At 36.2% G+C, this 21,746-nt stretch overlaps 1 protein-coding gene across 1 annotated transcript in view; it reads right to left on the bottom strand.

Moving 5' to 3' along the window:
- Nucleotides 1–21,746, bottom strand: part of LOC145694357 (uncharacterized) — a gene marked incomplete at its 5' end in the record, with an annotated part of 56,286 nt that overhangs the window by 8,353 nt on the left and 26,187 nt on the right. The window contains 7 exon segments of the mRNA XM_081770498.1: nucleotides 3,707–3,901; nucleotides 7,079–7,216; nucleotides 9,737–9,868; nucleotides 13,403–13,519; nucleotides 17,557–17,754; nucleotides 20,681–20,955; nucleotides 21,150–21,339. Of these exon segments, the coding sequence (XP_081626624.1) occupies nucleotides 3,707–3,901; nucleotides 7,079–7,216; nucleotides 9,737–9,868; nucleotides 13,403–13,519; nucleotides 17,557–17,754; nucleotides 20,681–20,955; nucleotides 21,150–21,339 (1,245 nt within the window).

Here is a 21,746-nt window from a genome sequence, read left to right as displayed (position 1 = left end):
TTTTTTTTCAAGTTTTTTTGAATGTACACTGCTCCTCAAAACTTAAGCAACTCGAAGGAAGTAGTAGAAATTAAAACGACAAGATCACTGCTACAAGTATAATAAAAAGAAAGATGATACAAATGCACAATGCGACACAAATGAAGGACAACAATACAGTTAGGATATACAGGGTCACCACAAAGTTCAGAACCATGGTATCTCGACATGTAAAACTGGACTGTGCGAGGATATAAGCAATCAATATGGCGTGTAACCACCACGAACAGATACATAGGCAGCCTCTATGCTGCAAATCAGAGTGTAGATCAAGTCTTGCGGCAGATCACGCCACTCCCCGAGGAAAGCTGTTTGCAGTTCTGGAAGAGTGCGTGGTGGTGGACTGTCATGCGTTATTCGCCGCCCAAGAGGATCCAGGCCATGCATTGCGCGTGATGTCTTCGTTCTCCAGACACTCGGACACCAGATGTGTACGGTGTGGTCGGGCATTGTCATCTATAAACAGTAAATCCGCATCAAATGTTTCGCGAAAATTGTGCACACGTGTATGGAGAATTTCATCCCGATACCGCTGTGCCGTTAAAGTGCAATGTTCCACAATATGGAGGTCCGTTTTCCCATCCAGCATGATCTTGCCCCATACCATAATAGAATCACCGCCAAATGGGGACGTTCAGCAATGAAGTTTGGGTGATAGCGTATTCTTGGCTCTCTCCATACTAATATCCAACCAGAATCAGACAAACTGTGTCGAGGCTCATCGGAGAACATAGCGTGCGCCCACTGACCCCCCCCCCCCCCAATGCAACATGTTCCTGACACCTTGTATAACGCGCACGTTTGTGCTGTGCTCTCGTTTCAATGGTACACACAGCACAGGCTCCCTGGCATACAGTCCTGCACAACTAACACATTTGTCCCGTCTGGCAGCAGTTGTGAGAAACCGGCCATTGGCAGCCGACGTCTTCGGACGACCTCCTTCATGACGTCTATTGAGTGTATGTCCATTTTGGAAGAGACTCCACAGCCTTGACACAACACTTTTGTTCACATTGAATTCCTGTGAAACGTCACTTGGGATCGGCCTAGTTCCAATCGCCCAACTATTCGCCCCCGGTCAACGTCACTCAAATGTCTGCCAGCCACTGCAAGGTAGCTCGATATCCCACATAGGAACCACCAACTTGCAGCCTCGGACACAATTTGGCTGTCGTGTCTGCTTCGTGACAAAATCTGTCCACCGTAATTGCGACGATGCTACGCAAACGCTATAGCAGGTCCTCGCCTTGCCTGTGCGTCTCTTTGTACGTGCATGTCTTTTACTACTGTTCAATGAGCCCCACACGTCATTTACTCCACGTTCTCTTGGGATGCTACAGTTTTGTGGAGCAGTATGATTTATCCGGCCTTAGAGCTAATAGTGAGATATGTTTTCATAGAAAGTAAGATGATTTACATGTCTGTACAATCCCGTTAGGAAAGAAAAAAATGTATTACAAAAATACTAACCTATGTATTTCTACAGTGACGAGTAATTTATGGTCTTAAACTTCTCATCTATACTTCGAACGTAAATCTCGAACGCTCTTCTTCAGGTGTTTTAAGTTAAATTTTAAAGATGTAGGCTACTCACACTTTATAAATAGCACTTCAGTGGCCTTCATTAGTTCTAATTTATCTATCCCTGATCTCAAACGGAAACAAGATTCTCCATTGCGATGTAATATATATTCTTTTATGTTATGTATGACCCCCAAGTGTATTTCAAGTCAATATACAAGTTCATATTAAGGTTAACGATACCAAACTTAAGGAACTAGACGTACATTCATTGCAAACACGTGTCTTCTTGTCCAACCTCGAATACCAGAAATTTCTATGTATTTAAATGTGATGTGATAGCTGAGAATCAATGTTGCCATAACAATTCTGTTTCTAATTTAGTGATTTTTTCCATTATGTACAAATTTTATATATGATGTATGTTGTCCTACTTATAATGAACTTCCTTCTGTATAATTTCTTTATAAGGTAGTTCAATATGTTTGGTATCTATGTAAAAAAAAAATATGTAATTACTTTTCTGAAATCTGAATATAGTAGTAAGTATGATCCTGTATGTACAGATCTTTATATGAATTGGTAGAGTTTTGTTAATAAAGTCCTCGCACCCTTTATCTAATTTCCTTTCTTTGTACTGAGACCTGGATTCTTGGTCCCAATGTCGTAAGCCCAAGGTTACAATATGTCAGGATTTATGTGGATATGTTTGTGTTTTAGTGTGTAAAGTTTTGTTCTCAACTGTTGGCAAACAAAATGGATCTAGAGAAAGATCAAATTTTGAAACATTTAGAGGAATGTGACTATGATCCTGATTTTGACGATAGAGCAAGTGAAACTTGGGACCATGAAGAAAAGGTCATGAAGACAGACGATATTGATACCGACCCAAATTTCAATCCTGTGAAGAAAATGTGACTAGTTTTCTGTTCTTCGGCGTGAGTTTTGAGATTCGGAAGAAGATAAAGACGGTTCATTTAGAAAATGCTGAACTCCAAGTTCCGTCGATATCAAAGGAAGGGAAAGAGAAGATCGTTTCTAAGAGGGGATGGAAGGAAGATGCTCCAAGTGGTGATGGCAACGGAGATCCAATATAGGAGAAATAACACAGGAATGCCTTCATTTTCAACGTTTAGAAGATAATTCTTACATTGTTGAATGTACCCAAGTTTTTTTGAAGGGTCAAGAAAAAAAAAAAAAAAAAAAAAAATGATGTACAAAACCTATTGAACGTTCGAACAGACCAAAACACCACGCAGCCAGAGATATAGTTCACGTTCAAAGGGGTTCAAAAAAAAGTAGCAATGAATATTACTAACATGAAAAGATTTAAATCCCCAATGTTTCACTGACGACATGAAATCTAAAATAATTGAGTATACTAATATAAGTGTAAAGTCAAAACACGTTAATTATGAAGAACAAACTTATACTATATCAGCCTTAATGAAACTTGAATTTGATGCTTTTCTCGGCTTACTTGTTCTTTGTTAAATGCACTTATTTCCGAAAGTATAAGTTTTCACTGTAAATATGCCTTTTTTTTTTTCTTTTTTCACTCAAGGTAGTCCGTCAGACTACGCCTTTGTAATCACGTTCGGTACAAACCACCTTTGTAATCTAGGATTAAAATGTCCCGAAGAAAAGTGCTCAAGATGGACTCGAACTATAGATGTGAAGTTTAAGACCACAAATTACTCATCGCTGTACGAACATACATGTTAGTATTTTTACTGTAGAATTTATAATGTATTCTATACATTCCAGTAGTTGTTAAGTACTTGAAAATTTACCTTACTCTTACTATGTCAAACATGAGTTAATTTCTCTCCCTTAATAAAACACGCTTAGTTTATTTAAAAATCTCTACTACTATCGTGACATGACTTTCATGTCACTTCTTACGATATGAGGATTATATAAATTAGATTATTTTAAATGTTAAGTATATACAATTGGGCTTATGACTCTCCGCTTATCTGAATTATTTTGATCTTTAGTTCATTTTTAAAAAAATTCCATTTTTAATATCATACGATTTCTGTCCTCTTTCTATGTCTTCGCAGATAATTAGAATTAATGAGTACAATGAGATAATACAAAACTAAGTATGAACCAATAGTAACATAACATTGAGAAAACTTACCTGAATGGTTTGCTTGAGTGACTGCTGCGTGGCACTGACTGGAATCACTCGCGTCTGCAGATTTTGTCCGGTGTGAAGCGTAGCTGTAACCGTTGAAGTTGCTCCAGTCACCTGAGGGGCTTTCGCTAATACTGCATGAGAGATCACTTGCGCTGTGGACGCTTGAGTTGCTACTGACTGTCCAGCTCCTGATACCTACACAACAAACACAATCACTTCCATACTACCTCTCAATAGTTTTCAACACTTTCCGTAACCCCATACGTCAACTTTAAAGAAGTTGAACGTTCCACGATCATGCACCGAGGCTAACAGAGTGTGATGATGAGATGGATGCTAATGGTGGAATCAAGGAAGTGGGAGAAAACGGGAGAACACCGAGACGCACACATTATCAACTTTCTTGTTTCTAAATGCAATACAATTGCGAAGATCTATTAAAGTAGAATGTTAAAATTTAATACAGTATTGTACAATCAGCGACAAAAGCTCTTTTCGTTTGATAAAATGTATTTTAGGAATAACTGTGGTATGGCTGGAACGTTCAGAAAATCACTTTTTTTTTTTTTTTTTTTAAATTTACTGAAAACTGTACTCAAATTGACCTTCCATTTTGAAGTTATTTACGAAACTATTACATCAAACTGAAAGAACTTTTGTCGCTGATTGTACGTGTTTCTTTTTAGAGACAAACAGAAATCACTTTAGCTTATCTTCTTCAGACAAAGATTAAAAGTAAGAAATGAAATATTAGAGGTTAAAGGAACAGTAATTGAAGAACGTTTTATCTAATGCATATTAGCTCCGTCAAGTTATCATGTTACCAGGCTGAAAGTTGAACGAGTTTCGCTATCCTTTCCTCCCCGTCTGATGAAGTCACAGCGAAAAATCTTTGAAAATAATTTCTTCAGAAGTGTTTTATAACTGATTTCTTTCTGGAATACATTTGTTCCAAAACACAGACTTCTACTAAGCGCACAAGAGTAATATAGCGATAATTACTGCTATTAAAAGTTCTCTCTTTAAATTCCATACTTTTTCACAATACTCGCGAATTTATTGCATGGAAATACTATTATATACAGAAAATAAACAATTTCTCCTTGCACTATTTATTCCAATTAATCTTACTGGGAATTTTTGCAATTAATCACGAATAAAGGAAATCACTTTCCTTCGTTTAAATTTCCAATATTGACAGACGACGTTTATCAATATCTAAAAGTGCCGAATACCAAATAATCTGAAAGACTGCCAGTATGTTTCAGTTAGATTTGAAATTTAGTCAAAGCATGAAGCACCTTGCATTCCAAGTGAATGCAGCTTATAATAATGACAATATAGAGTCCAAGATGAAACACAAACACGTATTTAATTTCACATATTAACGAAAAGAGGAAACAACCGAATTCTTTATATACCAGATCCTCTGTAGGAGCGAATTAAGTAACACACAAAGAAGAGTGAAAAAGCGAATGTATGGACTGGAACTCCAATCCAGGATCTCCGACATGCATTTACCACTACACCACCCTGAACACTTCCCAGAACAGCCACACACTCTCACTCCTGAAGTCGGTGCTCTCCACTTAGACCACTTGGCTTGTACCACAGCCTAGCTACTGTGCTTGGGCAATCCAGTGCCCATATATTGAGAACACGTTTTGACGGTTATGATTTCATATATTAAGGTAATGAAAGGGGGAAGCAACCGGATTTTTTACACACCAGATCCTTTGTGGGTGCGAATTTATTAACACACAAAGAGTGAAAAAAGTGAGTGAGAGAGTCCGTGCCCCAGTTGGGTGGCGTAGTGGTTAACGCATCGGCATGGTATCCCGAAGATTCCGGGTTCGAATCTTGTTCTAACCGTTCACTTTTTCATTTTTCGTGTGTTATTGAATTTCACCTTTACGTTTCTTCTAACAACCAAATACCGCTGATTATTCGGTTATATATATTACATGAATTAGAATTCGGAAGGAAAAAAATGTGACTGATAAAGAATAATCGGATTGTTATTCGAAATATTTAGAAGCTACCAATAATTTGGCTGTTGTAAGGAACATGGAGGTGAGGTAAAACTTTGGTGAATTCAAGTATATATTCATTATGTTCTATTAGTAAGGACCGAATGAGTGTTATAGTTAAGGAAATCACTCTAAAAAGACCTATTTTGTTTGTAAGATTTTACAAAGTTTATGGGGTTAATATGAATCAGATATTACAATCTTCGACCGAAATATCTCTTATTCTGGAGCGCTTCCTATCCCTGTCTGTATAAAAAAGCGTATGATTTTTACATATAAGTCTTATCGCAATAACTCTATAATCACAGACTTAACTTTTAAGTGTGAATACTTTGCAAATTTCCGCGGATCACATTATCCTTTTCAACGGTGAAGAAGAAGCTTCCGCTGCAATCAAATCAAATCTTATGGCGCTAACTTTTAAATTCTTCAAACTAAAAGTAACGTATCGATATGCAAAACATTTGTTAGATTGTATTACGCTTTTGCTCATTGGAATGGAATCATAATTCAATTATGCGCCTATTTGTCTATTCAGTGAAAACCGTTATACTTTCCTGGTATCGGCTAACAATATAATACAGTCAATTGTGTTTAAGCTCCTGCTTGGTTGTGTTGCTTCAACTTGTTTCCTAGAGGTGCACGAAAATAGGTAGAAGACAAAATGTCTCATTTCTTTCATTCCGAGGGAATGGGAAAAGATTATCTAAATGTAGAAGACTGGTAGTTCAACAGTCTACGAGAGAAGTTATCACAATTTCCAATATGCTTCAATTTTTTTTTTTTTTTTTTTAATTTCTTTTGTTTTCTTGCGTTTCTACCTTCATATTCTGCTGAACAATGTTTAGACTAAATTTGAAACGTTTGCACAACATCATTCTTGTAAACGTTATCCTAAACCATTTACAGAATCATTTCTTTGTCTTCTTTTGAACACCTCACAGACAAATTAGAGAGAAAAAAGGGTAATCAAGAAACAACTCAAGCTACACAATGCATCATGAGATTAAACACAACTACCTATTTTCGTCATTATTATCGTGGCTACTTCGAAAAAATTGTCTGTTTGAGAAAATTAGCTGTTGCCAAGAACGTACCAGCAAACTTACAATAAAAGTTTCGTGTATAGATAAAATGCCTAAATAGATGTCATATACAGAAAAGCAAGTTATAAATACAAAAATATAGTATCTATATAAAGTTCGGAGTCATTTTATCTTATCCCAACCTGTAGTATAAAAATCTCCATATCAGACAAGGAAAACACGAATTTTACAGAAACTACAATAATTATCGTTTAGCTTTGAATGAGGCAGCCATTGTATGAATCAAGTATACTCACGTGAGCTATATGCTGCACCGTTTGAGGCTGCTGGACTTGTTTGATCACTTGCTGGATCTGCTGAACCGTTACTGTTGTCGGCAACTGCTTTTGTCCCTGTACAATTAACTGTGCCGGAACACCTGCTTTCCCTGCAACCTATAACCACAAATCATACATTATTTACAAGTACATTTTGGATTCTATTGAAAATCATATTTTGTTTACTTGTACGCAATGAGAAGCTACTTGTGCTACTAGTAGAGTCAAAAAGAAACCGAATTTTTACACTAACCTTTATTGGATACAATACACACTTTTACAGAACACCAAAGCACTGGTCGTGAAGAGTGACATACTATTTGTCAAAACAGCACTGGTAGTCATTTTTGGTTATTTCCTTCAAGCAGGTGTTAGAAGGTATTCAGTTCTTCCGCTGAAGTGCATCCCCGCCCATTCAGCAACTATTTCATCTTCGGAAGTATATGAATGTTATATTTTGTGAGGTCTTCCTAGGTATGGATTTTCTTTGGTGGGGACGTGACCACTTGTGAACTGATTGTGTCACTCTTCAATTTGGCTTCACAAGATTGTTTCCTCTCTCCGAAAATGTCTTTTCCTCTTTAACCACATTTGATGTTCAATCACTGCTGTTGTAGCGTTATCTTACTACCCCAACTGACTGCTATATTAGCACCAAATTAGCATTCACCGTAAAGTGTTTACCTTGATAGTTGCACGAACGAATTGTCTGCTACACACGTTACAGCACACCAGCCAATCATTCTGTGTAATCGCAGCGTAGTTGTTGCAAATGCAGCGTCATTGGCCGCAAAAGATTCGGTATAACTTTTACTGTACTGCTACACCTCATGTTTTATAATAATTCACACAAAAACATATATCATAATTGTAAGCATTTATCGCCCCATTTCAATCATATAGAACGTCCATTAAGATTCAGAAATAATATTTATGTAACTGAATTCAATTATTGTCCACCCCAAAAAGTGATAAACCCTGGTCTTACTCCTGAGTAAAAGCGAAATCAAAATGCACATAATCATATTCCTAGAATTAGTGGCTTCACTTTACCGAACTTATCCTTCATGTCTCTTGTTTGACTTCCAAAGCTAATATTCCATTCAAATACTTCTGCATCTTTGTTTCAATTGCATTTGTCACACAATATTCAAGAATATTACACTACATAAGAATAGAAATTTTGTACTGGAACATCACAAATGTTGATATTCCTACAACATGACAAAAGCAAGAAAATAAAAATAATTTACATTTTAGTACGATACACATAGGATAAGTACAAGATAATGTAAGTTAAAAACCTAATGGTAACATCTTAAATAACCATAACTTTTTTTATCTGTCGAGGTAAATACATCCTCAACAGAATACTACTTAAGAACAAATCTAGGAGAAATGCACAGTTAAGTTAAATAAACATGTAATTGTTGGCAGGAAGTGTCACGGTAGAGTACACATGTGCAGCGTAAGGTTATTAGTCTGTGATTCTCATGTAAAACAGTTGTTGCTAAGATAAACAAGATGGAATGAAGATATAGAATATATGTTCTAAGGACAAAGATTAGATTGAAGATACAAGTATATGAACTGGGAAAAATTAAAAGAGATTATAGTCAAAAGATTTAAGATCAAAGATATGATTTGATGGAGGAATAAAGAATCCAGATTTATATAAAAATGAGTATACGAGTTTGATTTATGGTGCAATTAGTTTACAGATAGTTTAAGATAAGTATAATTGAAAGCTAACTAACATTAGTCAAAATCTCTTCTTGCCAACAATAAAATAATTCAAATATATATATTTAAAGAGTAATTCTACTTTTCATCAGATGATAGAAAGTACTCTCAAAAGTATACATATGCTGTTTTGAAAATGATGGTATTAGCGACTTTAAGTAAGGGTTTTCTTGAAATAATTTGTCAACTACGCGAAATTAGCAAAAAAGAAAGAAAGAAAGAAAGAAAAAGAGAGAGTTGAAATTTCGTGCTTTTTACTGTTTTTCTTTGATTGCCATATTAGGTCAATAGGCAATGTGTAAACAATCATCTTCAAGAGATGAAGTACTAGTATTCAAAGCGAGATTTACATATATATTTCGTGTCTAAGACTACAATGCTTTCATCAGAAACTCTCCAAGAATCATTTCAACAAAAACAAGTTTGTCACGAAATTAGTTACTTAATTTCTTTTCTTTTTTTTTTTTTTTTAATTACTTTTGCATCGGGAAAGCAATACTGTTGTCATAAAGTGATTGTTTAATGCTATATAACAGTCTAAGTAACTGGCAATGAGAGAAGTAGAAACGAACTTTTGCCTATCGAATTTGCGGGGAAAATCGCAATCCGAAGGGAAAACTGAACAAACGAGCGGAAAAAACAAGAACGGAATCTTCGGTGCACATTATTCTTTTTACTGAATACATTAACAATGGGAATTGAGAAGGAAATCTCAGAAATCTGCTAGGGTATGTATTTAAAGATATCAATCGAGCATTTATCTGATGGAAATAAGAGGAAATTTGAAAAAAGCTGTGGGCTTCAAGCTATGAAAAGCCCCGCTTGAAACGCAACAAAGCTACCGATTCATTTACGTCGGGTAACTTCATATATTAGCTTCCAAACTATCCTTACCTGTGTCAGTTGCGCTACCTTCTGTGGGGGTATCTTTCGCTGCTGCAGCAGTTGCTGATGGATCGCCAGTTGTCTTATCTGTTGAGGAGTAGCAGCTGTAGCTTTCCCTCCTGGAGTAATGGCAGCTTTTACCTTCAAAACACGAATAAGACATTATTTTTAGCGTCATACGGAAATAAATGGACAATAAAGCGAAGAAAATTTACGTTTTTTCTTTTATAACAAGACTAGTTATCTTTATCTAAACGGAATTGTGAATTTCGCATGCTTCCATATAAAAGCTTTGGATCCATGTTGTTTATTTTCAATGGCGAAATTGATGGGGAAAATGTACACTCATGTCTATAAATATATTGTTGTAGGAATATAATTTCAACTCGTCCGGTATTTTTTATAATGTTAGTATATGTATAATCGGCAGACATACATGTGGCAAATTTCATGTCAAAAGAGCAGTAAATAAGAACAATAAAACTCTCTGGTCTATTTAGCAACATTTTGTTTTACTCATTCTAATTTTCGTATTTATAATTCTTTTCCTATGAAATTTACCACAAATATACATTTCCCGATTATACACAGAGTATCAGTTTTAAAAGTACCCTACAAAATCATTATTAAATTATATTCTTACAAGAAGGCAGTAATAAATATGCGGCAATCATTTTGGACATGAGTGTACCTCATAGTTATGTCTTATTCCCACTCATTTCTAAATAGATTAATGGAATTAATAGGAAAAAAAACAAAAAAAAAAAAAAAAAAACTGAAGATTCGATAAGTATATGATCAACTTCCATTTTGGTTTAATTTAATTGACAATTTGAAATTTCAAAAACTATAAATTTTTAGTTTCACATACGATATTATTCAACAATTTCATTCCTAGCAATACATTCTTAACAGTTTTATATTATTATTCTTATCTTTTTTTTTTTTTTTTTATTTTAAGGTTTCCAAACTCATGCATATGCATAGGAACTGTTAAAGAAGGATTATTTCCGTCCGTCTATCTGTCAACAGTTATTCGATATCGGACTCAGCGTCCAAGAACAGGTTTCATTTCCGCCTTTATCCTTCGATTGTCAGGGTTAGTTCTCCTATTAATTTTTACTTTTTAACTCATTTATTTTGGTTTGTGAATTTCTTAATTCCTTCTACACTTATTGATTCTGACCTCATTTAATATATTTTGAGCATTTTAGTAGTAGCAGATGGACTGGTAGCAGGTCCTTATTGTAAAAGACGAAATAAATCCACAACAAATAATCCACAGACAAAAATTGATAAAAGTAAATTGTTCCCATTTGGGAACAGTGAGATTAAAAGGGTTTAAATTCTCAACCAATAAGGAAGAAAGCTTGTTCGGACTTTTTCTAAGTGCATACAAATTCAATTTTTGTGTTTTCGTAGAATGATTTTTGTCAGATAGTCTATGGTTATTATTAGCCCTTGTAAAACAAAGAAGGAATGCTAGGATGGTGATAATGAATTTCAGATAATATCTCTAGTATAAGCACAAACTAATTAAAGTGTGTGACAACAAATATTCTTAAGGTGCAAAAATGTAAATGCCTGAGAATTCTTAATGTACAAACTTAACAAGATGTCTAGATGTCTTAACATCTTGTCAAAGAAAATTGAAATGCTACAAATTTTCTACAACTAAGGTAAAAGCAAGGTGTTAATGATTAGTCTCGTCATTTTGCAAGATTGTCGTTGTTTTATATGTAGTGGAAGATATATACAGCGCTCAAAGAAAATACACAAAGGAAATTACGACTGCAAAAATTAATGCTACCGACAATTTTATTAAAAATTCTGTACATAAATGTAAAGCAGTTTAGGTTATTATAAACAGGGAAACTTGACACGTTTAACACATTCTTCGCAAAAGTTTCTAAGTCTGTCAACGAAAGTAAAATAATAATAATTAATGACGATAACAATTAGTCAATTCGACATTAAAATATACGTAAGTTAAAACTTAGGTAATATTGTCACTGTTGCGAAAATTAAAACATTATAGATGTATTAGTACAATCTCTCACATATTCAATTATAAAAGATAATAGAAACTATTCCAAACAGCTACAGACTAATATCACCTACAAAAATTATATTAAAAAATATAGAAAATTGTGTGAAAAAAACAAAACTGATCCTGTACTTTGAAAATAATCATTGAATTTAATGCACACAATGCGGTTTTTTTTTTTTTTTTTTTTTTTTTTTTTTTTTTTTTTTTGAAAAGGAGTGCCAAAAACCTAAGACGCTGAAAAACTTGAATCCGAGATACCTGATGCCTCTGGAAATGGGTCATTTGCTTGCGCGACATTCCTAGTTTTAAGAAACACATTTCATACGTTTGACACGAAATATTGATAGAGAAAATAAATATTGAGATGTTTCTGATGAGAGTAGAAACCAAAAAAAATTTTAATATGTTCAGAAAATACACAATTGAACATTCTGACATATTAATAGGAGTGTCACATGGAAATGTAACTTACTTGTTTCTGATAGTATTAAGATCTTTATCCATTTTTAGGTTTATACTATCATTTAGCAGTTGAGAATTTTCTGGTCCATTTCTCATATAACCAAAATAGGCACAGCTCAACTCCGGATTTTAATCTGAAATGCTTACACACTGATTTTGAATATCTAGTCAAAACTAGAAGAAATTTTATTACAAACACATAATGTGTACTCAGGTGCTATAGGATCTTAGCATTCTCTAAAGTGATTCAAAGAGCTGGGATTGTTCCTTTTACGTATATATTATTACATTCGTTGTTCGCTAATAGGAAGGATTGGGAGTTCATTTCAGCACCGAGGCTATAGAAGACGTTAACCTACAGTTCAAAGTTGAATCCGAACCACCGTGATGCGATCAAATTTCAAGTCTCCCCCACAGGAAATCGAACCTGGGACCCTACGCACCAAAGGCGCGCATGCTAGCCACTAGACCACCGGGAAAGGACATAAAAGGACTGTACAGTTGCCAACAAGGGAGTAAACTTACCCATGCATTTTGTCAAAAATTTAGAAAGTCTTTGGTAGGGGTCGTCCCGGTTCGATTCCCAGTGGAGACACTCGGTCGAAAAAGTATAAAGACTTTTTTCAGGCCAGCCATTCTGAATGGGGTTTTCCTGGGTTTTCTTCATTCACGTCAGGCAAATGCCGGGATGGTACCTAACATATACGTTCTTTCCTTCCCTTTCCTTGGATAGTGTGATCGCCGAGGGACGTCATCTCTCATTCATGACGGACTAACATGGCCATAGATGGCGAAAGCCCAGGAGTCTAATTTCTAATCCTAATCCCCAAAAAATTTAGGAAGATCGATGAATATGAATAGTTTATTCAATACATTAGAAAGTTACGTATTCTTTTAAGTTACAGAACCAGAGGTAAGAATTAGGTAGTCATATTGTTTTATTAGTTTATAAAGAAAAAAATACAGGTAGGATTTTTTTTGACCGTACCCACAAAATTATTTTCAATCCTCAGCGTACTCAAAATCTTTCTATACACGAGCAGGACAAGAAATTAATTTAACTTTCTATGTATCAAATTATGATTGTAATCAGAAATGCTACATACTACAAAATCATCCCACAATTCTTCAGCAAACTAAGAGTCAACACCTTCACTATTTACCTGAGGCACATTTATTCCAGCAACAGGAATAGTGACACCAGGAACATTAGACGGTGCAGATACCGTTTTAACAAGCGTAGCAACTGACGGCTGGCCTGAAGCTCCTGACTGTTGAACCTGAAAAACATACACAAAACACGATTTAATCCGTAAAAGCTGTATTAGATGCAATTGCCTTGACACAAAAATTCAAATAATTCTTAATCTAAAAAATATACCGCTGATGAATGAACACGACTAAAACGTTAAACTTTCTGAAACCACAGTGAAATAGCAACGCGGGAATATAATTTAGTTCTCACTGACCTACTGAAAATTTCTGAACATTAAAACGAGCTATACTTAAATTACAGACCGAACGATACAAACACAAACAAACAAATGGTACATATTATAAACTATTTAGAGACCAGAATACTTACCTTGAATAGAAAATGAAGGCGAAATGCTTTGTCAGAGTTCGCGTCCTCAGAGAAAGAAAGAAACAAAAAGAGAAATGAAGGAAAGAACGTAACACTCAGACGTCACAACTTACAATTCGGTTATCTACCAACTATTCCTAGGGATACCAGAGCTTTGGATCCTTATTTCAGTCATTCGAAACTTGTAAAATAATAGTTTGGCGGGAGCTGGGATGGAACAAGAGATCCCACGCACCAGAGGTAAGAGCTCTACCACTGAGCCATTGCGGCCCATCAACCATTTATCTATCAAATTACTGTTAAAATCAATTTATTACATTAATCTCATAAAGGAATCAATATGAGAGAATTGCTGGGCTAGAGTGTTGGAGTCACGTTCGCGTGGCCCTGGGTTCGATTTCGGACTGGATTAGAGGCAGAGTGACACGACGCGTTGACCAGCGTTTATCGTTAGGCTGGTTGCTAATGAATAACGTTGGAGCAGGCTTACGCTCGCTCAAGTCTCGTTACTGATTTAGGCTTAGACACAAACTGAGATTACATTGTTTACATGTTCCTTTGAGTTCCTTTATTAGTATGAATACCGAAATGAGATATCTGCGAATACGTTACATTTATTTCTGTAGCACAGTTAACAACAGTAAAAACTGAGTTTCCGCTCGCAGTCCTCCCCAAGGCAAGTCCTTCAACGCGTATTGTTCTCTAGTCTTGACTTTACTAAGAAAAAGAAAACTCATATACTACGTAGTTACATGCATCTAATGTTAACTCTCTAATATCGAGTATTCATTTACTAACTCTCTCACTCTATGGCCTGTGGAACCAGAGGTTCAATGCCACATTCATAAAAGCTCTCCAGTGACTTCTATCCTTAGCCAACTGGATCCAGTGTCTACTCTGTATTCCTACTTCTGAGAGATCCATCTTAATATTGTCCTTCCATCTGCGCCTAGGTCTTCCTAATGGTAGTTTTCCGATTGGAATTCCAGTTAGAACTTTGAAGGCGTTTTTATCTTCTTCCATTCTGGCTACACGGCCTACCTACTTGTACATCCTAGATTTGATGCCCCTAACAATGTATGGAAAACGGTATAAATTATGTTGTTCCTTGTTATGAAGTTTCCGCCATTTCCCATTCCTGTTTCTCTTGGGTCTGGATATTTGTCTCAGGACCTTATTTTTAAATACTTTCAGTCTGCGTTCGTCCCTTTGAGTAAGCGACCATGTTTCGCAACCATACAGAACAACAAGTATGATTATTGTTTTATATATTTTAAGCTTCAAATTCCTCGACAGAATTCGCAACGACATAAGATTTTGAACTCAATACTAACACGAATTCCCTGGTCTTAGTCGACATTTAATTTATTTACTACAGATTCCAAAGCCTGGCGACCCTAGATGTTACTAACAACATGCAAGAACAAACATAACATAAATAGTAAGAGCTACCTAAGTGAATAGGCGTAGTCATATATTCACGTGAGTACATAAAAAACACAAATATTAACAACACATATGGCTAAACACTAGTTATTTTTCGCATTTCAGGATGCAGAAAAAAAAAAGTTTAGAAAATGTACAGTTTATATATACACTATATTTATGGTTTCATGATTCAATGTATATCTTTCTGATTCGTAAAACTTCTTTGCATCCTTATTCCAATATTGTTACCAACCAGAGCACGCTCTTTTGTTTAACTATAAGTGATCATATGCGGCAAGTCAGTAGAGAATCCAACTTCAGAGCTATAATTTGAACTTACACAAGGAACACTGAACCTTACAAAGAGCACGAACATAAGATTTGTAAAATGAAATCTTTGAGTTTTACGTCCCACGGTTATGCCGGTTAGGCTAAAGGAGACGGTGATAATGAGAGATGAGTGAAATGGTGGAATGAAGAAAGTGGGAGGAAACGGGAGAACCCCGAGAAAACCCACGAGCACGGTGTTTGTCCACCACAAAATTCACTTGGCGGGGGCTGGGATCGAACCCGGGACCCCAAGCACCAGAGGTGAACGCTCTACCACTGAGCCACCGCGCCCCCCCCATAAGATTTGTAGTTAAACATAACCTTACCTTCAAATATTTTGTAACTTTTTGTAACAATAATTTTATATTATTCAAGGTGACGACATCTTCAAGCTATATATACGAGCGGAACCCCCCCCCCTCAAAAATGGCTTTTATTCTAAAAAAAAAAAAATAATTTTTAAAGTTTTTTTTTTTACAAAATACTTTCCGTCTCCTTCAAAGCAATCTCCATTAGATGCGATGCAATTCTCCAGTTTTCTTTCTCACTGTTTGAAGCATCTCTGGAACTCTTCAACTTTGATATCCAGTACCCTCTGCTAAGCTCTTTTTACACGCCTCCCTTTTAGATTTTTCTTTCTTTCTTTCTTTTTTTCATTCTCGGGAATAGAAAAAAAGTCTCACGGGGCTAGGCCTGCCAAATACGGAGGACAGGGAACGATAGCCTACTCGTGAGAGCCCAAATATCAAGATCCTGTGTGAGCAGGCGAGGAACAAACTTAGCGGCAACGCGTCTCTTTTGCAAAACCTCATTGAAAATCCGCTGGCACAAGCCCTAACTCACTCCTGTCTGTTCTGAAATTTCGTCGATCGTGAAACAACGATCCTTGTTGATTTTTTGGCGGATTTTTCAATGTTTTCCTCGTTTTGAGATGATGAAGAGCACCCAGAACTAGCATGATCTTCAACATTGATCTCATCATGTTTAAAAGCGCTCAATCAGTCGAAAACTTGTGTGCGCTCATAGCACCCTTCTTGAAAGCCTGTTGAAGCATTCGGTAAGCTTCCGCTGCAAGCAAGAAGCAAATCTTCTAACATAGGTTTTGTTCCTTTAAATCTCTCACAACGATTTCGCAGACGATAAACGAGAACAGTTCGGAAAAACAACACTACAATCAAACATCAATCTTCTACGCACAAGACATTTGAGCAACTAATTTGAGAAGGTCTCTACTATAGACCCACCTAGCGGAAAAATTCTCTACTATGCCTAAGAACGGCCACGCGCTTTCAGTCCGTTTTTTTTTTTTTTTTTTTTTTTCGGGTCTCCCTCGTATGTCTAATGAATTCTTGAACAATTACAGAATTATTACTTGATCTCCCCCTAGCAGAACATACCGTGATCTGCGATGTAATCACAGAAAATTTGCCGCGCCTGTGCAGAAGAAAGAAAGAAAGAAAGAAAAGTATAAAAAACATGCCTGCTTTGTGTAGATGTCTTAAATGCACGGACGACTCGCATAAATATAGTTTGAACTGTTTTTCACGTCGCGTAAAGCGTATTTTTAACAATCACAAGTGTTTCTTCTGCTGGAACTGATTATCTTGATTTTTTATTTTGGAATTCCTGCAGAAAATTTTTGACGTACAAGAGTTCATCGCAGAAAGACAAAGAAAGTTCTGCCCTCGGGCTTGATCTATAAACAAGCGTACTCAACTAAAAGCATGTATTTACAGATTCCAAATGTTCTATAATACCTCTAATTCTAGCCAAGAACATTCACTCACAGAGAGGAAAACAGAAGTTTGAACTACTACATATAGGACAGTGTGACTAATGTTTATGAATGTAGATACTCATCCACTGATGGGCTGTCGGGAACCAGCACTTCGAGGCGACTATCAAATAGCACTTTTTAAAGCAATGTTTTGTTAGGATCATGACTGTCTAGAATACATCTTATTCCCTTCTCACCTGTAAACCCGCTTGAGCTAGAAGCTGTGCATGTGTGAATCCAGCTTGCGCAGGGACTTGGACTTGTGCCACCTGCGCAGTTCCCGCCTTCTGCTGTTGAAGCTGCTGCTGACGCTTCAGAATGGCAGCCATTTCGCTCTCTGACACTGTTCGGGCAATCGTCTGTTTGCCAGCTGCCACTGCTGCCTGCTTGATCAACTGTCACAGAAAGAGAGACAAAGTTAATAATTACTGACTACTTTCAATGATTTAAATTTCTACATGATATCTGTGTATGTGGACCAGGTTTGGAAATATGAAGAAATATCTGATGATTGCACAGCAGAAATTTGCACTTTGGTCAATGAAAGATTACGTCAAATTATACAGAAAAAACATCAGAATGACATGAACATATACATTAAATAAGATGAACTATGTAAGTAAATGACACATAATAATAATAATAATAATAATAATAGAGCGTGATGTACTCAAGCTCATAAAATGCGCAGGCTCTATTAGGCAATATGTAGTAGAGGCATCAAATGACAACAATATTGGTCATTTTGTTTGTTTAAGTCTTTACTTTAAAATACACGTAAACTAGGGTGTCCAGATTAAGAAAATAAAAAATGGAACACGGCAAACTGGATGATTTGAAAAGCCATCTAGGTATAGTCATTGTTATGTCGGTATTGATACCAATGAGGAAGGAGTGTCACCCTATTCCACTTTTAATTTTTAGATAATATTTAACAGGATCCAGGATTAGGGGGCATTGATTGTCTTTTAAATGTCATACTATTTAAAAGAGTGAATATGTTGTAGAAGGTTTGGTCTTCCCCATATATATAAAAAAGGACAAATATACGTAAGAAGTTTTTACGTCCCGTTTGCATTTTTTCTAGGGATATAAGATAATTTTCTGAAAACAAGGACAATCCTGTGAAAAAACGGAACGTCTAGTCACCCTAATGTAAATTAGAATCAATCGCAAAATAAAGTACGAAGGGAACATACACACTAGGCAAACGCAATTGTTTTTATTTGCGGTAAAGAATCCCTTTTCAGCTCCTGGCCTATGTGACCCATGAACCAAAAACTTATGGAATTGTGCGAGGAATCAGGCTAAGAAAGAACTTGTGACAGTCATTCTGCGCATTCTATACACTGTTTGTACAGATCCGAGGTTATAAACCCAGGGAAGAAAATTAAAACAATAATGCATACTATAATAATATGCATTTCTAATATAAACAATTTACGCTTTATCAACTCCACTCTCCAAGAACAAACAAATAAATAAATAAAGTTTCAGAGTTGTCCGAAAAGTTAACGAACTTTAAATATGGTGCACATAGAATACATTATTAAATGAATTTCTTATTCATTCTACTAATGAAGTCACGCTAGTACATGTTGATACTTGCGACATCGCTTGCATGTTGGATTCTGAGGTGGTTGGTGGGCCAATTCAAAAAATTAAATGTATGCAATTAGAACTGTTAATTAACACCTTCACCGCCACACGTTGCAATATTTGCGATTGTTATTTATTACAAAAAAGCTGTTCACTTTCGATAAACTGTATATATATATTTACCTTCATCATCTGTGCGCCGTCAACAACAGTTCACGAGTAATAGTTTGTTTTCACGTTATTTTAGGCACATAGATGTATGCTTCACTCCATATATGACTTTGTATGCATGGGGCTCGAGAGAGCCATGTGTATGAAATTCCGGAAAAACATGTTAAGCACGATTTCAGCCTAGGGCGGAAAAACTACTACTATAAATGACACATCAGCATCCACAAAACCAAATCACATCTTTCAGTAAAATAAATAAATAATTTTCAACCTCCTTAAATAGATTTCCAGGACTCCTAGAGAGCTGTGATTACAGTTTAATCCGAAGTATCTATCGTCAAAGCGAAAGAATAAAGAACAAATGAATCGAATGATATACTACACAGAGGTGAAAGTAATATAATGGTTCGCGCTTGACCGATTACTTTTACTCTTCAAATCACATTGATGACAAATACATTTCCATAAATTATTCGTTCTAGAACATTTATGCTTCTGCTTCAAGCACTATCACACTGACCGATACGTTTTCTACCACAAAGAAGAGTTTTAACAAATGAAGTTTTACGTTCCACGGTTATGCGGGCTTGGCTAAAGGAGACGGTAATGATGAGAACTGAATGAAATGGTGGAATGAATAACTGGAAGGAAGCGGGAGAACCCCGAGAAAACCCATGCACACGGTGTTTGTCCACCACAAAGTTCACTTGGCAAAAAAAGAAAAAGTTTTGATTCCATAGAAAAGGTAATGGTACGATCCACATTTGGAACTGGTCAATGTAGACGTGAAGTCCACACTTCCACAACTTCGCATATATGACCAGCACTACGCTTGAGCCGCCTTGATCCTGCTTGTTTCCTCAGATACTCATTTGACGGAGACAGAATTAATCCCCTGGTCGCATTTAGACAAGCGCGTACACTCATGTCCAAAATTATTGTCGCATGTCTATAAATATGATGTTGTAGAAATATAATTTGATAACGAATTAGGCCGGTATTTCTTACAATGTTAGTATGTGTATAATCTGCAAAGACATCTGTGTGACAAATTTCATGTCAAAAGAGCAGACAATAAGAACAATAAAACGAAAATAAAACTTTCTTGTCCATTTACCAACATTTGTTTTACTCATTCTGATTTTCGTATTTATAATTCTTTTCCTATGAAATTTACCACATATATACATTTCCCGATTATATACATAGTATCAGTATTAAAAGTACCCTGCAAAATCATTATCAAATTATATTCTTACAAGAAGACAGTTATAGATATGCGACAATCATTTTGGACATGAGTGTACAATGAAAGTATAAATCTTACTCCCATACATGATCGAACCCAATCGAGCATTTGTTCGAATCTCAAAATGACTGTATTCCATCTACTATTGTGTTGTAATATCTGTGTTTCGGTTATTAAATTGCCACACACCATAAGAATATTGGGAGCGGTTCATATCGATGCCACCCACATAAATTAAGTATTACTTGTAGATCAGTAACCGTTCGGACAACTCTGATGCATAAAATAAAACGGCAGCCTACTTGAGCTCTCTGCTGCTGCTGTGCTTGCGACACTTGCACTCCACTGATACTTGCCCCTGCAGACGCTGCTACTCCCAGGGCAGTTCCCCGCGTTACAGCCACGGACACTTTCTGGCCAGCCGCAGCGACACCCGGTTGAGCAGCCTGAAGACGTTTCAAATGCTGATCTCGCAACGTGAATGGTTGTTGCTGAAGAAGAGCTTGTTGTCTGTAGAACTGAAGCTGTGCTGCATTCAAATTCTTACCAGCTGGAGCCACGGTTCCCGCTGCCACACCTGCGACACAGAAAAATAACCCCATTATAAACAGGACAACATCTAACAAAGGAAAAAAAAATTACATTTCGAGTTACTTCGTCTTACAAATATTGTTCACTGATGTACAGACATTACAAAATCATAAATATAAGCATGCAATGTGAGCCTTTTCATATCTATTATGTATAACCAATTTTTGTAATATACTATACCTTTCGCTGTGGCTGTTGCAACTGTTGTGACGCCAGTTTGAGCACCAGACACCATGTTGGCACTAACCAATCTCTGTGCTGCAGCCTGCACTTGAGCTTGGGTGAGATTTGCCACTGATACCACCGCTGGAGTACTCGTTGTAACTCCTGTTTGAGACGCTCTCACTTGATTAGCAGCAGCCACCATTTCCTACAAACAACGTTCCATCATAATCACTAACACCAGTGAAACCAACGAACACACTTACATTTAAATTCAACAACAAAACAATGAATTTCTATGCCTCTTTTAACTGAACATTAGGGCACATATTCAAAGCTTTATTGTCTCCATGATTATGTTCTATGCACTGCTTACAATACAGAAAATGGAACGAATATATCCAAGACATGATAATTCAATTGTATAACTCATAGCTATTCCGAAACAAACTCTACTAATCCACATTTTTATCAGCAAATTATCTCCAGCCTGGGTTCGATTCCGGCCCACACTATTTTGACCCGTGATGAAAAAAAAAAAAAAAGTTGTTTCCTCAATTTCTAATATAGTATCCAATTCAGCCATCACAAGAGTAATTAGTATGTCGGTAGGTA

The sequence above is a fragment of the Thermobia domestica genome, chromosome 9 (genome assembly GCF_964235325.1).
Source record: "Thermobia domestica chromosome 9, izTheDome1.hap1.1, whole genome shotgun sequence".
Taxonomy (NCBI): Eukaryota; Metazoa; Arthropoda; class Insecta; order Zygentoma; family Lepismatidae; genus Thermobia; species Thermobia domestica.
Note: the sequence above shows the minus strand (reverse complement) of the source record. Positions and strands in the feature narration are given on the sequence as shown.